The sequence below is a fragment of the Elgaria multicarinata genome, chromosome 17 (genome assembly GCF_023053635.1).
Source record: "Elgaria multicarinata webbii isolate HBS135686 ecotype San Diego chromosome 17, rElgMul1.1.pri, whole genome shotgun sequence".
Lineage (NCBI taxonomy): Eukaryota > Metazoa > Chordata > Lepidosauria > Squamata > Anguidae > Elgaria > Elgaria multicarinata.
The window spans coordinates 19,552,097-19,567,569 of NC_086187.1; the positions used below are offsets into that span (position 1 = coordinate 19,552,097).

At 39.1% G+C, this 15,473-nt stretch overlaps 1 protein-coding gene across 1 annotated transcript in view; it reads left to right on the plus strand.

The window, feature by feature from the left end:
* CYTH3 (cytohesin 3) overlaps positions 1-15,473 on the plus strand; it is a 69,219-nt gene that overhangs the window by 32,311 nt on the left and 21,435 nt on the right. The window contains exons 2-6 of the mRNA XM_063142937.1: positions 25-107; positions 659-723; positions 1,817-1,883; positions 4,822-4,940; positions 12,033-12,113. Coding sequence (XP_062999007.1) covers positions 25-107; positions 659-723; positions 1,817-1,883; positions 4,822-4,940; positions 12,033-12,113 — 415 coding nt within the window. The remainder of the gene's footprint in view (positions 1-24; positions 108-658; positions 724-1,816; positions 1,884-4,821; positions 4,941-12,032; positions 12,114-15,473) is intronic.

A 15,473-nucleotide genomic window follows, 5' to 3' on the forward strand; every position in this document is an offset into this window, starting at 1 on the left:
ATAATTGTGCGTTTTTCTTTCCAGTGCCTGACGACCTTTCTGTAGAGGAGAGAGAAGAGCTTTTAAATATTCGTCGTAGAAAAAAAGAATTAATTGATGATATTGAGGTAATAATTTTCCTTAAATACAGAAGTTTGCCACTGTGTATTGAGTTGTATAATACCGCTATAGATTTTCAACGCAATCAGAAGAGATTTTTCCCCAGTAATTGCTATTAGGATAAGATGTACCTACTGCTGGCAACCACAAAAAAAAGCAAAACAAAAATAATAACAAATAAATGTCATGCATTCAAGAGGCAGCTGGACAACCATCTGTCAAGTATGCTGTAGGGTGGATTCCTGCATTGAGCAGGGGGGGTGGACTCGATGGCCTTTTAGGACCCTTCCAACTCTACTATTCTATGATTCTATGGTGATGTGTGAATAACGTGACACTGCAGGTAAATACGCAAGAACAAACTTTTGTGATAAGTGGGTTCAGTTTTGAAATTCAAAGAGAAAGGAAGGCCCCAACCCAATGAAATTGTGTGCTTTTTGGAAAATCTGTTTAACGTTAACTTTATTTATTTATTTATTTATTACATTTTTATGCCGCCCAATAGCCAAAGCTCTCTGGGCGGTTCACAAAAACTTACATTCTTTTCTTCTTTTGGCAGCGGCTAAAATTTGAAATAGCAGAGGTTATGACGGAAATTGATAACTTGACAAGTGTAGAGGAAAGGTAAGTTGACCGTGCCACTTAGGTGCTTTATGGAAAAGCAGCAACCTGTTTCTTCTACTATTTATTTAAGAATTTGCAGAAATAACCTAGATACAGAGCTAGTCTACGAAAGCTGACACCTTGATCTTGTCTGTCTTACCTCTTAAATGAAAAATCAGCCAAAATTGCTTGATGCAGATGTGCTGTGTGCTTGCACAAAAGCATGGATACAAGCCTATCATCTTGTAATCAGATTTTTTTTATTATGTTTAAACACTGTTTAAAAACACATTGGGTTGGATCCAGACTATGTTAATTGTGCTTAAGACCCATTGGAATCAACATGAGAATGTTGCTGTCTGGTCTACTGAAATCAGTGGGGCATGTATCCTGATCCTATAGACACAAAGTGTTGGACAGCAAAGTAATTATGTGGCATCCTGATTTTGGCAGATAGGGATGAATCTATCTTGCTATGCTGTCTATCATTTGCTATAGAAGTTTTCTACCCAATGCTGTGTTGCTCTTGTGCATCTGGATTAGTAGTGGCTGACATGCCTTGAGGATGCTGTGCAGTTATCATCAGTTCTGCCACACAATCTTGTCTCTTGAAGTCTGATCTGTAAAACAGCTTTGTGCGATGCTGCTGGCATAGTGCAGAAGACTCCCACGGCTTCTCTGGCACAATGTCCTTGCTTGGCTCATTCAGCCACTACAATACCATAGACTGTGATATTGTGCTGAGTGTAGCAGACCTGGACATTTATTTGCCAGTACCGCAGCTCAAAGGATTGCACCATCATTGGCTTGGATTGAAATAATCCAGTTTAGCTGGTTTGTGTGTTAAAACCACACATATTATCCTCTTTAATGCCCTTGCTGTGGTATTTGTTAGAGTGTTTAAATATAATTTATAAAAACCTAAAATCAAGTAAAAGTTGCTTTGAATTGCTTTCTGATGTAAATATGTCTCATACACTGCAGGAGTGAATGTACAGCATTTATTTTGGCTATGTAGGATAAACATGCCACTAATGTAAATATTAAAGATGCTAACTAGCTATTTCTGTGTAATATTTTTTTCCTTTTTCTTTCTCCCCTTCCAAATGAATAGTAAATCCACACAGAGAAATAAGCAAATTGCTATGGGAAGAAAAAAATTCAACATGGATCCAAAGAAGGTAGGATGCTTTTCTGTACCTGAGAATGTACGCCTCTTATTGAACCATTTATTAATTATTTATTTAGAAGATTTAAATCCTGCCTTTCAGCTGCAAGAAACCCCAAGGCATTTAAAATATAAATCAAAAACTTTTACGATAAAATCTCAATAAAATACAAAAAGACTGAGAGATGAAGAACCAGAGCAAAATTAAATCATTTGAAGTAGCAGGATGCAAAATTAAAGCAGTAGCAAAGCCTGGTGAATAAGTATGTTTTGACCGTTTGGCTCCTTCTGTTTTAGCTTTTAGCCCATTGAGCTTCTCAAGAAAGAGCATTTTACAGCCTTGATGTTGCTGCTGAGGAGGCCCTGTCCTGTGTGCCAACCGACTGTGACTAGATTCACACAACATGCTAACCCACACTCATGGGTTAACTTTGGATTGTTTAACCTACAAACAACCCAAAATGTCTGTGTTTGGACATCACACTGAGAATTATGGAGAGTTCCTAGCTTGTTGCAAACTGGATGTGGCTCGCACATGGCATTCATTCCCGCAAATGATGGGCTGATTAACCCTAGAGGTGCCACTGAATGCCGCCGTTAAGTGCAAACAAGGTCACACTGCCTAATCATGTTTTAGTCTTATTGCTCTTCCAGCCCATTATATATAGCTCATTTCTTAATTTTATATTGCTTTCCTATGTATGTTTATTCAGAGGCACCCCGTTGCGGTCAGTGGGGCTTGCAGACTATAACTTTAGTTAAAATAAAGGCATGAGTTAGATAACGGCCTAGTACATTATTTTTTAGACCCTATATAATTTTCCAGATATTAAAATGCACTGGAAGCTAACACTACTATTAGTTGCTATTGTTCTTGTTATTGTGACTATTGTTTTTATCCGATGGTTCAGTTGTAATTACATGGTGTTATCTCTTTTTCTTTCTGTTTATAATGATGTTTCCCAGATTATGCCCTCCGTCAAGTCCTTAAGAATGGCATGATCTTTCATGAGCAGATTATCTCTGCAATTTGCATCCCAAGGGCAAACATGGAAGAGTTAATAATAACTTGTATCTTTTCTGTTTGTTTATTATAACTTCTGTAAAAAAAAAAAAATTGAACAAACTACAAGCACTAAGTGATTGCCCAAAATATACCTGCATCTAATAAATATGAACAAACAGAAAAGAAAAAGAGAGAGAAGAGGCAGTAATTAAAAATGGTGTGTGTGGGGGGGAATACAAATTGGATATGAATATACAAAGCTACCTTCCTTATCAGATCATTGGTGTGTATTGACTGGCAGCAGTTTCCCAAGGTCTCAGGTAGAAATATTTCCCATCATTTATTACCTGATATCTTTTAACTGGAGATAAGAGGGATTGAATCCGAGTCCTACTTGAGGGTTTCCTGGTTGACAGCTGGTTGGCCACTGTGTGAACATAGTGCTGGACTAGATGGACCCTTGGTCTGATCCAGCATTGCTCTTCTTATGTTCTTATGACTATCATATATGTCTGAAGCTTGTGTTCTGCCCCTGAGCTGTGGACTCTCTATTATTATTTTGTAATACACGTACATTTTCTTAAATATTTATTTATTTTATTTATTTATTTATTTATTACATTTCTACACCGCCCAATAGCCGAAGCTCTCTGGGCGGTTCACAAAAATTAAAACCATAATAAAACAACCAACAGGTTAAAAGCACAATTACAAAATACAGTATAAAAGGCACAACCAGGATAAAACCACGTGACAAAATTGATATAAGATTAAAATACAGAGTTAGAACAGTAAAATTTAAATTTAAGTTAAAATTAAGTGTTAAAATACTGAGAGAATAAAAAGGTCTTCAGCTGGCGACGAAAGCAGTACAGTGTAGGTCAATAGATCAGTACTTGAAGAATTTAAAACATTCTATTTGCATTCAACTATTTAGTCTATAGCCATTGCAGTTATTTGTTTAAAACAGGGGTGCAGAACCGCTTTCAGCCCAAAGATCCATGGAGAGCCAGATTTGGCCTGGGGGCCCTGGCTTAAAAGTCTCCCATTACCTGATCTCAGTTGTGAGAAAGAAACAAGGAAAAAGGTTATTGTGCAGGATGATAAATGCTGGTGCTTCGTAAAACATCCTGGTATTTTGGCACCCCTCCATCCCTAACTGCGCACCATACATGCCCCTGTTTGTGATGAGCCTTCACTGCCACAAGTACGATACACTATAGACCAGAGCTTTCCAAACTTTTCATGTCTGGAAAGCTAAAAAGCTTTCCAAACTTTTTAGACCTGCATCATTTCGCGACACAGTAATTCAGTTTTACTAGCAAACCGGAGGTTAAACTAACCCCTTATAAGAGATACGGACACATACATAAATTGTAATAACGAAATGTATGGGGACACAACATATCTCATGAAAACCTTTCATTTATATTTTTAAGAATATATGATTTGCAAGATAATAACATCCATATCCAAGACTTTTCACATTGAACCAATTTTGTCGAGCTGCGATCGAGCGGCGGTTGAGACGGTGTTCTGTCCAAAAACTGGACCCATGGAATTTCTCGAATGCGTCACTTCAGCTGTGTCGCCCCGATTATGCATACTGCGCACGCGCAGTACCTGTGTGATTCCTCGACCGTAGTGTGCATACACGGATACGACACAAGGAGAATATACTAGTACACCATACTAATTGGCACCTTTGCTGCGTAAAAATGCATGCAAGTTGGTATTGCTTATTTCACATAGACTTAGAGGTTTCTCGTTACGTTCACGTGACACACCTACACACTGCAGCTGACACACTAACGTGTCGCGACACACAGTTTGGAAAACTCTGTTATAGACTGTATGTACCAAATATATGTAAACTCCTGTTCTATGAAGTAGATATAATAATTGCATATCTTAATATTCTTTTCCTCCTCCTTTTGCTTCTTAGGGAATCCAGTTTCTCATAGAAAATGACCTCTTGCAGAATACTCCTGAGGACATTGCACAGTTCCTTTATAAAGGGGAAGGGCTAAATAAAACCGTAATTGGAGATTATCTCGGTGAAAGGTAAGCAGAGACTTTCAGTACCAGTGTATCTTCACACATTCTTCTCTGGGTTGAGGAAATGTTTGTCAATAATATAAACACATGCATTATGTTATATATTTACTATAATTATATGTTTGGGTTTAGTGATGCTTATCTTGGGAAGTTTCAGAATTAGATCTTGACAACTGTATGTGGTATTTAACATTGAGACCAGAAAAGAGGAGTTTGCTAATCTTAGGAGACAGTTGGTTACGTAATTATTAGCAATCAGCAAGAGTACTGCCTGCCTTAATAATAGTTATTTTTTCTCTGTTTAGTGTTGTCTTCTTTGAACATGCCATGGGTGGTAATGGGTAGCTTAGACAAGCTCTTCAGCAGGGGAAGAGCTGCATCTTCTGGGTTTTAATATGAACAGAAAGCTATTCTGATTGCAAACATGGTTTTAAAAATATAAAATCAAAATGGATTAGCTGTAATTAGTGCATCATGTAGGTTGCCACCTTAAACGGTATTGAGAGCTTGTTTATCCAATTTCATCTGGATTTCCCCAGTCTGCAAACAGTTTCAGGCTCAACACAAACACACACACACACACACACACACACACACACCTCCTCCCTGATACGTGCCTGAAAATAGTACAGACTCTGGCAAGCATTGAGAGTGTCTTAATAGAAACCAGATGCCTTATTGTGATGTAATGCTTGTTGAAGACAAAAATATGGGACATCGTTCACAAGCTCTGCTGCATTCATAAAATTGCAGAAATAAAAGCCATAATTCATACTGGAGGGGTAGCTATTCTGGAGCTCTTTGGGGGGGGGGGCAGGGGCAGGGGCGAAAATCCAACATAGCATTTTAGTGTTTCTTAGAAATACGGTTTTCTTGTTTTTAATGTAGGCAGCTGGAAGTTATATAAAATATACCGTGCTGTGTTTGTGCTGTTCCTCAAAAACCATAGCTAAGGCACTTGAGAATGATTTACTAGAGTACACATTTTCAGGATAGAGGCCCAAATCTTGTTTTGTTTTGTTTTACAGGGGTTTATTTTTTTATATAATACATTGCTACAGCAATTAAAATGGAAAACAGGTTCACCTTCTAAAAACATATATGAACAATCTGAAGCTATTCTCACCACTGACTTTGGTTTTGTAAAAGGTCGCCAAATATGGCTTAAGACACCAGGGGCAGATCTACACTGGTATATAAAACGTCCTTTTTACAGTCAGTGAACATAATATTATCTAACGATTTTAAACGTAGCGGGGCACACGTACCTATTACAACGTTTACTTCCGTTTTCTCTTCCGGTTGGAATGCAGTCCTTTTGGCCACACAATGAAAATTAATTCGTTCTTTTGTAATTCCCCATCTGCTAATTGTTCCTCCCACTTCCTCTTCTCTTCCTTTGTCCCTCCTCTGTAGTCTTTTGTTTAACTGCGCTTGTTCCCAGGAAAGTGTCCATAGGAGTAAGCCTCATTGAACACAGCAGAACTTCCTTCTGAGTAAATATGCATAGGATTGGATTGCCCGAATGTGGTGTACTTTTGGATAGTCCCTAATGCTACAGCTGAGAATCTACTCAGCACGCAGTGAGAAGGTTTCTCTCTTTAATATGCAGTTGATATGGCTTTGAGGATCAGATCTCTTTATGTGTTTCACATGGAGCCAGAAAGATACTTTCACACTAAAGAAACTGTCCTATATTAAGGCAAACATTTGAGCAAATCGCCATTTTCATGAGGGTTCAGTGGTAATATTTGCTTTGCAAAATCTGGCACAGTCTTCACTATAGTCTTATTTGTGGTTATAACTTTTATTATTAAAGTCATCGATGTTTATGGTGCATTACAGAGTACAATAGATCAGATCCCCATTCCGAAAAGTTCACAATCTAAAATTAGACACAGGAGAGACAACAGAGGAAGGTGAGAGAGATAGAGGTAGGGATAAACAAGAGAAGAATATGTGTTTATTTCAGTTTCATTTGCTCCTTTGCTCACATCTTTACTGATTACATGGTGAACAAATGCAGCCCATGTTTGTCTCAAGGCTAGGTTTGCCATGTGGATATCACATAGGCTATTTAAAGCCCAGCTGTCACTGTCTGTGCAACACTGGACAAGCAAGGAAAGAGGCTTTGAATAGTGTCGAGGAAATCAAGCTGGTTCTTTTACTATGCCCCTAGGTATAGGAAAATGGCCTATAATCCTTAGCTATATAAACCATAAAGTTCATGGCTTCCTGTTCTTTTAAAACTTATTTTTAACGCTGCAATTGCTTTTAGAATTAAGTTGATGCTGAAACTGTGTGACAAAACAGGCGGTGTCCACCCCGGCAGTCAGAGGGTGGAGGATGTCTGCAAGGCAAGATAACCGAGAAAGTAACAGATAGAGATGTTTTTCCTGTGGCAATGTAGTATCTTCTAGTCAGAGAAGCATTCAAACTCTGTACATGCCTAAATGCTTGGCTTCTCATTGGTTGTTGTGTTTCAGAGCTGTATTATGATTGGTGGGAAAGTTCTGCCATTGTATCTAAGGGGAACTGACCCTATAAATATGTCAACCTTTCCTGAAATTGTTGGGCAGTTCCTCAGGTCTTCTGAGACTGTCACCTTGCAGCGCTGCAGGCTGCTTGTAATAAATCTTCTAAGGAAAGAGAAATTGAGTCTTGAAAGTCTGTGACCACCACTCAGCGAACCACAGGAACCCGTGGTTTCGGGTTCCACCACAATAGAATGCATGCACCATTACCAAGGCTTAGAATCATAGAATCATAGAATAGTAGAGTTGGAAGGGGCCTATAAGGCCATCGAGTCCAACCCCCCTCTCAGTGCAGGAATCCACCCTAAAGCATACCTGACAGATGGTTGTCCAGCTGCCTCTAGTGTGGGAGAGCCCACAACCTCCCTAGGTAACTGGTTCCTTTGTTGTACTGCTCTAACAGTCAGGAAGCTTTTCCTGATGTCCAGCTGAAATCTGGCGTCCTGTAACTTGAGCCGTGTCCTGCACTCTGGGATGATCGAGAAGAGATCCTGGCCCTCCTCTGTGTGACAACCTTTTAAGTATTTAAAGAGTTAGTTAGTTAGTTACAGAATCTCTTCTGTAACTCAAGAGGCAAACATTATGCAACGACTTTCAGGCCTTGAAGTTGTAGGGTTAGTCTTTTATTTCTTTAAAATATTTATAGTCCAACTTTTGGCCATAAGCCCCTCAAGGCAGTGCACAAAACAGATATTTGAACAATCTAAACAACAACAAAGGATTGAGAAAAACAGCAAATGAAACCTTCAAAAATCTTCAACCCGCTTTAACCCCTTACTAAAGACTGGCAAGTGCTGGGCAGAAGAAACACGTCTTTACTGCTCACCAGAAACTGAGCAATGAAGGGACTATTCTAACCTCCCTATGAAGGGAGTTCTGTAATCACAGGGCTGCCCCAAGACAGACCCTGTCCTATGTTCCCACCACCATCACCTTTTACAGTAATGGTACATAAAACAGGGACATACAATTATTTATTTTATTAATTACTCCATTTGTATACTGCCCCATAGCCGGAGCTCTCTGGGCAGTTTACATAATATTAAGACACTTAAAAACAATATGCAAAACTTAAAAACCACAAAAACATACAATATACATATACACTTAAAACCACTATAACTACTTTAAAATCTGTGAGCCTAAGAAAACAGACCCAAGCGCATTTCATATTGCTAAATACAAGAGGTTCCTAGTTGAGAAGGTGATCTTTATTATTATTATTTATTTATTTATTTATTTATTTATTTATTTATTTATTTATATAGCACCATCAATGTACATGGTGCTGTACAGAGTAAAACAGTAAATCGCAAGACCCTGCCGCATAGGCTTACAATCTAATAAAATCATAGTAAAGCAATAAGGAGGGGAAGAGAATGTAAACAGGCACTGGGTAGGGTAAACAGGCACAGGGTAGGGTAAAACTAACAGTGTAAAGTCCAAACAACATCAAGTTTTAAAAGCTTTAGGAAAAAGAAAAGTTTTTAGCTGAGCTTTAAAAGCTGCGATTGAACTTGTGGATCTCAGATGTTCTGGAAGAGCGTTCCAGGCGTAAGGGGCAGCAGAGGAAAATGGACAAAGCCCTGGCCCCAAGCCATTTAGGGCTTCATAGGTAACAACTATCACGTTGAATTGGGCCTGGAAACAAATTGGGAGTGAGTGTAATTGATATAAGTTATTGTCTATGAAGTGCGTACTAGAAAGCAGCCTCGCTGCCTCATTTTGCTATAGCTGCAGTTTCTGAACACTCTCCAATGGCAGTCCCCCATAGAGTGTATTATAGTAGTCTAAATGGGAAGTGACTGAGGCATGCGTCACTGTGACCAGTTCCAGCTTCTTCAGGAAAGGGTGCAACTGGCAAATCAGCCAAAGCTAGACAGAGGCACTCAGTAGTTTTGCTCTGAGTAAGCCCTTATTCTTTCAGTGAAATGTTGAATTTAGTTGGACTACATAATAAGAAGCACTTGTATGAGGTTTTGGCCCTGGAAGATTAGTGTAACTAAAGTCCTAATTATTAGCCAATTTAGGATTATGTTGCACCACTCGTGAATGGTTATATTAGCTCAGGCGAGAGAAGTTTTAGCCAAGTGTATATTATCTTTAGCAAGCTATTTAGTGTCGGAGAATTTTCCACATGTTTTCTCAGCATTTCTGCCATTGGTTAAATGTCTATATGTATGCTAAAAATACATCTAAAAGACATTCTCCCATGCCCATCTGTCTTTAGGGAGTATCGGCTTGCAATGCAGAAGTGTAAAATAGTCCATATGCAGAGATATAATTTGGTTGTATGAGATGGGAAATTCAAACCAGGAAATGTTAATATATACGTTGTATAACTTTAAAGCTATATTGCAGGCAGGCAACATTTTTCTTTTTTTCATCTTCCCAACCAGTGTGGTCACTGTTTATTCCTGTTTTACAGATGAGCTGAGTCTAAGAGCTAGTTATTTGCTGAGCGTAATCCAAAGAGCCTGTGGCTGAGCTTACATATAAGTCCTCGGCTTCAAACCCCCATCTAAAATTCTGTCCCGGTCTCTAGCTGTAGGTCTGGGAGCCACACAGTGGTCACACCATGAACTTAATGGATCATTACACCAGTGGCACCACCACCATTTTCTTTTTATTCTTTAACTTTAAAAAATAGTTGGGAATCTTGCAAATGCCCTTATATTGGTGTGTGCTTAAGTGCAAAAGTACCTAATACTACGGTGTTCTTAGTGTGAGCTGCACTTGAGCTGTGTTGATTTTACCACCTGCTTCTTCTACAGGACCAAATAGGTAGTATACTGTACAACCTAGAGCAAAACCTAAAGGTATTTCCCCAAAGGATTTTTTCTTATTTGCTAAGGAACATTAATTACTTTCTTTGACTATTTCTGTTCAGGCTAAAAACACTGCTTTTGATGTGTTGATCTACTTATTTCCCTTTGGCAAGCGCTCCCGTAGTATTTATACAACAGCAACTTGCTCACATCCTATTTAATGAGTGGGATTTTCAATGTATTAATTAAAATACTTGAAAAGGTTTGTTTTGTACACTTAAGAGGCGATTCAGGCAACCGTTCGTTGTAGAAATCCGCCTACCCGTTGTGGAGGCAGAAGCTGATCTGCAGCATTTTCATTTAATGATGAGTTTCAAACACACCCTAAGGATTGCAGAGCTTCAGATGTGTTTAATGGTGCTGAAATTCAGAATGGTGCTGACTCAGAAAGATCACCTTAGTTTTATTATCAATTTCATTATTCTTTTAAAAAAAATTAAAAGTGAATATCACAATATAGGTTTAGTTCACAACCTCATATGAGTTTACATTTTCCTTAGAGGATTGTACATTGTGTTGAAGGATAAAATTCAAAACATTTACTAAAATCGTAAATGTATCAACGTCCTTCTGCTGCACAGCTTTAAATTAGCAATTTATGGTCTCACTGGCTTTTATTAGAGCCCTCGGATGTTCAGTTTGATTTAAAGAAAAGAAGATTTCTAGTCCTCATAATTGTAGTGCTAGGTTTGAAAACATGACAAGAAGCTGAAGCCCAGGCTCATTAGACTTTTTCAACTTTTAATGTTGAAGTCTGCAATCTTGAGCATTTTGTGTGCACAGGTTTTCCTTAATTGCCTCTGGGAAGGAAAAATGCCTGCACATACAAGTTGCTTGCATCACTTTCCCCTCCCCTATAGGTGATTTCCGGCAAACGTAGTTCAGATTTGGCTCAACTCCAGATATAGGATCAATTGATATCCCCTGCAGAAGGAGACAGTCCTTAGGGCCTGCAGGTGACTACTTGCAAATTGTACTGGTGGGCATCCTGTTTGAAAGCAAGCCAGAAGAAGTTGGATCCCAAACTGCCTGGAGTAATCCATGCATTATTATTATTGTAGTAGTATTATCCTGCCACTTTCAGCATAAATGCTCTTCTTAGGTCATCTGACATTAAGATAATTTCTTAAAGAAATTAAAGGTGAACGACTACCTCAAATTGGACATTGACCAGACCCTGCCAAACCTTATTTGTTTACTTATTTATTTGATTATTTGACCTTTCCACCAACGCCTTGCTGCCCTTCTTGCGTGGATGGTCACTCCACAATTGCAGACTTACTTAAGTATCATCAGATTCAAGACCCATGCCTCTTTTTCAGTGTGTTTATGACTTTATTAGGCATGACAGTGTTGGAATATGACACACTACAACCTTGCCTCTTTGTTCAATCTGCTTGGACTGTACCCAGTACATGCCATAATTGGACTAGTGCAGTAGCCTAGAAGGCACCATCAAAGCCCAGAGCTCAGTGTGTCAGTCATTCAGTCATTACCTCCCGGTCCCCAGTGGGTGCTGGGGACCAGGAGGTAAAGCACCAAATCCTGACAGCTGGGAGTCCCAGTTCAACACAAACACACATAGAAACTAATTGAGAGACAGGACAGGGACCATTGGTTCACGTGTTATTGATGAGGCTGCCCACACTCTCTTTGCAGCCTTGGAAATGGGAAGACTAAAAAACATCTGAAAAATGAAATTAATTGCTGCTGCCATTTTACTTTTTCTTTCACAGGGATGACTTTAATATTAAAGTACTTCAGGCTTTTGTTGAACTCCATGAGTTTGCTGATCTCAATCTTGTACAAGCCTTAAGGTAAGCATGTTTAACTTTGTTTTTAACGTTTTCCTAAACGTTTTACCATTTTAAAGCGGAGACCACAGGAATAATAGCTGAACTCCACACTGTGTCTGCTTAGTTTTATTGGGATCTATGAGCTTAAGCCTACTTACATGTGGATAGGATTGCAGCTCCTCCTTTTCTTCCCTGCATACGGAGAAAGAACGCTTCAATTTAGTAAGCAGCAAAAGTGTGTGTGTGTGTGTGTGTGTGTATGTGTGTGATATGACTGGAAAGGAAGATTATAAAGTATGTAGAAAAAGAAAATGGGAATGCCAGAAGACTAACCATTTTGGTCAGTAGCAGTGCCAAGTGTTAGAGACAAGTTACTTGCTATGGGCTGAACTTTCATAGGCAGCAATCTAGATCACTGAGTGCATGAAATACTCTTGTGGAAATTGAATTGTTGTTTACTTTTCTTTGGCATGGTGTTAAGATGGATATAAATTCTGTTAGCTGTATCATTTAATTTTACCCTCAAAGGATTTGTTTCAGGGTATATATCTAAACAGCAATGTCTAAACAGTACGTGATTGCGGGCAACAGTGTTCATGAACTCAAAATAAAAACTCACCCTTCTAGGCAGGATCTACACTACTGCTTTAAAATGGTTTATAACAGTAGTGACAACCGTTGGGGCCCAGGACACACTCCAGATACTGTTTTCAAACTGTTTTCAAAGTGTCATATCCTGCTTGGTGTAGATCTGCCCCTAGAAAGATCTGGTGGGCACAACTGGTGACACTGACTGAGTTTGCACATAATGGAAAACTACATTTTAGCATTACAAGGATGAGCCTGTGCAAGCCTTGGGCTTGAATCCTCTCCCCTTACCATCGCCTCTATTTTTTTACTAATGACAGTTTAGTGTTATGTCCAAACTCTAAACTGTGGTTAATCTTAACTATGTTTCGGCCTGTTCAGACAACATGCTAAGCCATGGTTAGGTTGCTAACTCTTTGCAGTAAATGGTTAGTGAGTATGTTTAAATCGTGGTTATGTAAACACCATAGTTAGGAATGGTTCACATGACATGCTAAGCCATAACGTTTAGCTCAAAATGCTTAACCCTCATGGCCTAGTATGTCATCTGCACTGGGTCGTGTATTGAAACAAGCCAGCTTCATAAACCATGTTTTCAACTTGGCTTATTTTAGTTAAGATGCAGTTTGCCTGCTAAAATGGAAGCAAAAACTTCCAAATTTCTCCATGCAGCTGTGCCAGGGTGGTGGGAGGGAGGGAGGAGGATGGGGAGCACATGAGCCCAAGGCTCACACAGACTTATCTTCACAACACTAAAACGTTAATGTAACATTCAAAGACAGCTGCTCTGTTCTAATGAAGAAGCCATTTCTAAAACCATTTATAATATATGGTCTTTTATAAATCATTGTGGAACTTGCAGCCTGATCCTGTCTGTGTTTATTGAGAAGCAAATCCCACTGAGCCCAAAGAGACATATTTCCAAGTAAATGTGGCTAGAAATGCAGCTGAAGTTTATTTGTGAGTATTGTATCTGGCTATGCTGACAGAAAGAGCTGACTACTTCTGACACATGTTCTATACACATAGAAATGTGTTGTTGTTTTATTGCTCTATTTTGTAACTTCTCACAAAACAAAAAGAACTCAAGAGCATCTACTGAAATCCAACTTATATCAGGCTTGAGTAAATAACAAGAAACACCATATCACACAAATCATGACTGTATTGTGGACTTAGTTGCCAATTGATGTTGTGATATCTAAGGTCTCATCTACACCAAGCAAGATATTCCACTATGAAAGCAGTATATAAAAGGCAGGAGCCCACACTACTGCTTTAAAGTGATATCGAAGTGCACTGCAGGATCTACACGACTGCTTTATAGTGGTACTGAAGTGCACTGACAACTGTTGTGGCCCATGACACATCTACACCAAGCAGGATATAGCACTATAAAAGTGGTATATGGTATGTGTCAATGGGCCCCAACAGTTGTCAGTGCACTTCAATACCGCTATAAAGCAGTAGTGTGGCTTCTGCCTTTTATATACCACTCCCATACCACTTTCATAGTGGAATATCTGCTTGGTGTAGATGAGCCCTAAAATTCGGAATCGGATTGAAGGAAGAACAGGTAGATTTGCACAGCACTAGTTCTTCCCCAAATTGTGTGCCTGGGATGGGGAGAGCCACGTTACAATAAAAAATGACAAAGAATGTGGCACCTTAATGTAACAAACATAATCAAGAGAAAGAAGCTGAGATTGGGAATGATATTTGACTATTTATTTGTTTAAAATATTTCTATGCATCCTTGCAAACAGAAAAACTAAAAACATCTCATTACAGTAAGAAACTAAAGCAGCAGTCTAAAAACCCTGTTCTGCCCAGCTCAGTACTCATATAAAACCAATTAAAAGCAATTAAAAGGAAATAGGCTGCAGTTAAAATGATTTCATCATCATCATCAATCCAGCCCAAAATCTCTGCTGAAAGTAGATTGAAACAAGTGGATTTTCAAGGCCCATTTAAACTGCAATAAAGATGGAGCCAAATGTAAATTCCTTGGGAGGGAGTTCCAAAAATATGGGGCCACCACCAAAAAGCTGTTGCCAAAAGGCTAAGCAGTGTAAGAGATTTACTATGCAGAGAACAAATGAAGTTACAGGAAGTCAGATTCCTGAACATCAGGAAAAACTTCCTGACTGTTAGAGCAGTACGACAATGGAACCAGTTACCTAGGGAGGTTGTGGGCTCTCCCACACTAGAGGCATTCAAGAGGTAGCTGGACAGACATCTGTCAGGTATGCTTTAGGGTGGATTCCTGCATTGAGCAGAGGGTTGGACTCGATGGCCTTATAAGCCCCTTCCAACTCTACTATTCTATGATTCCATGAAAACAAAATCTAGTCAAAAGAGCAAAAAATTCCAGAGTGACTGACCCAGTCAATACTGGTGATGAATTGGAAAGATGCGTAGTGTACATCAGCATCTCCAGAAGGACAATGACTTTCTCTAGCAGTGAAGCCACTCCCGGTTCCAACTGAGCCAAGTCTGATAGTGTCAAATTTTTAAATGAATTCCAAATTAGCCACCTGCTAATCTCTCAGTGAGATCAAGCAGACTTTAAACTGCTTAACTTTGCCTGGATTTAACCCTCCCCTTTTAATATGTTGATGTATGCAACGCTTTATTTAAATGCTGCTGAGGAAATCCTGCATTCCTTTATATCAAAGAAGTTGGCTTGATTTGCCTTGAAAACAACCTTTCACATCAGCTGCAGAGGCTGAGAGAGAAGGAGGTCTCTAGACTCAGCAGCAAAGCCACGCTCTGTTTAAACTGCATGGCTGC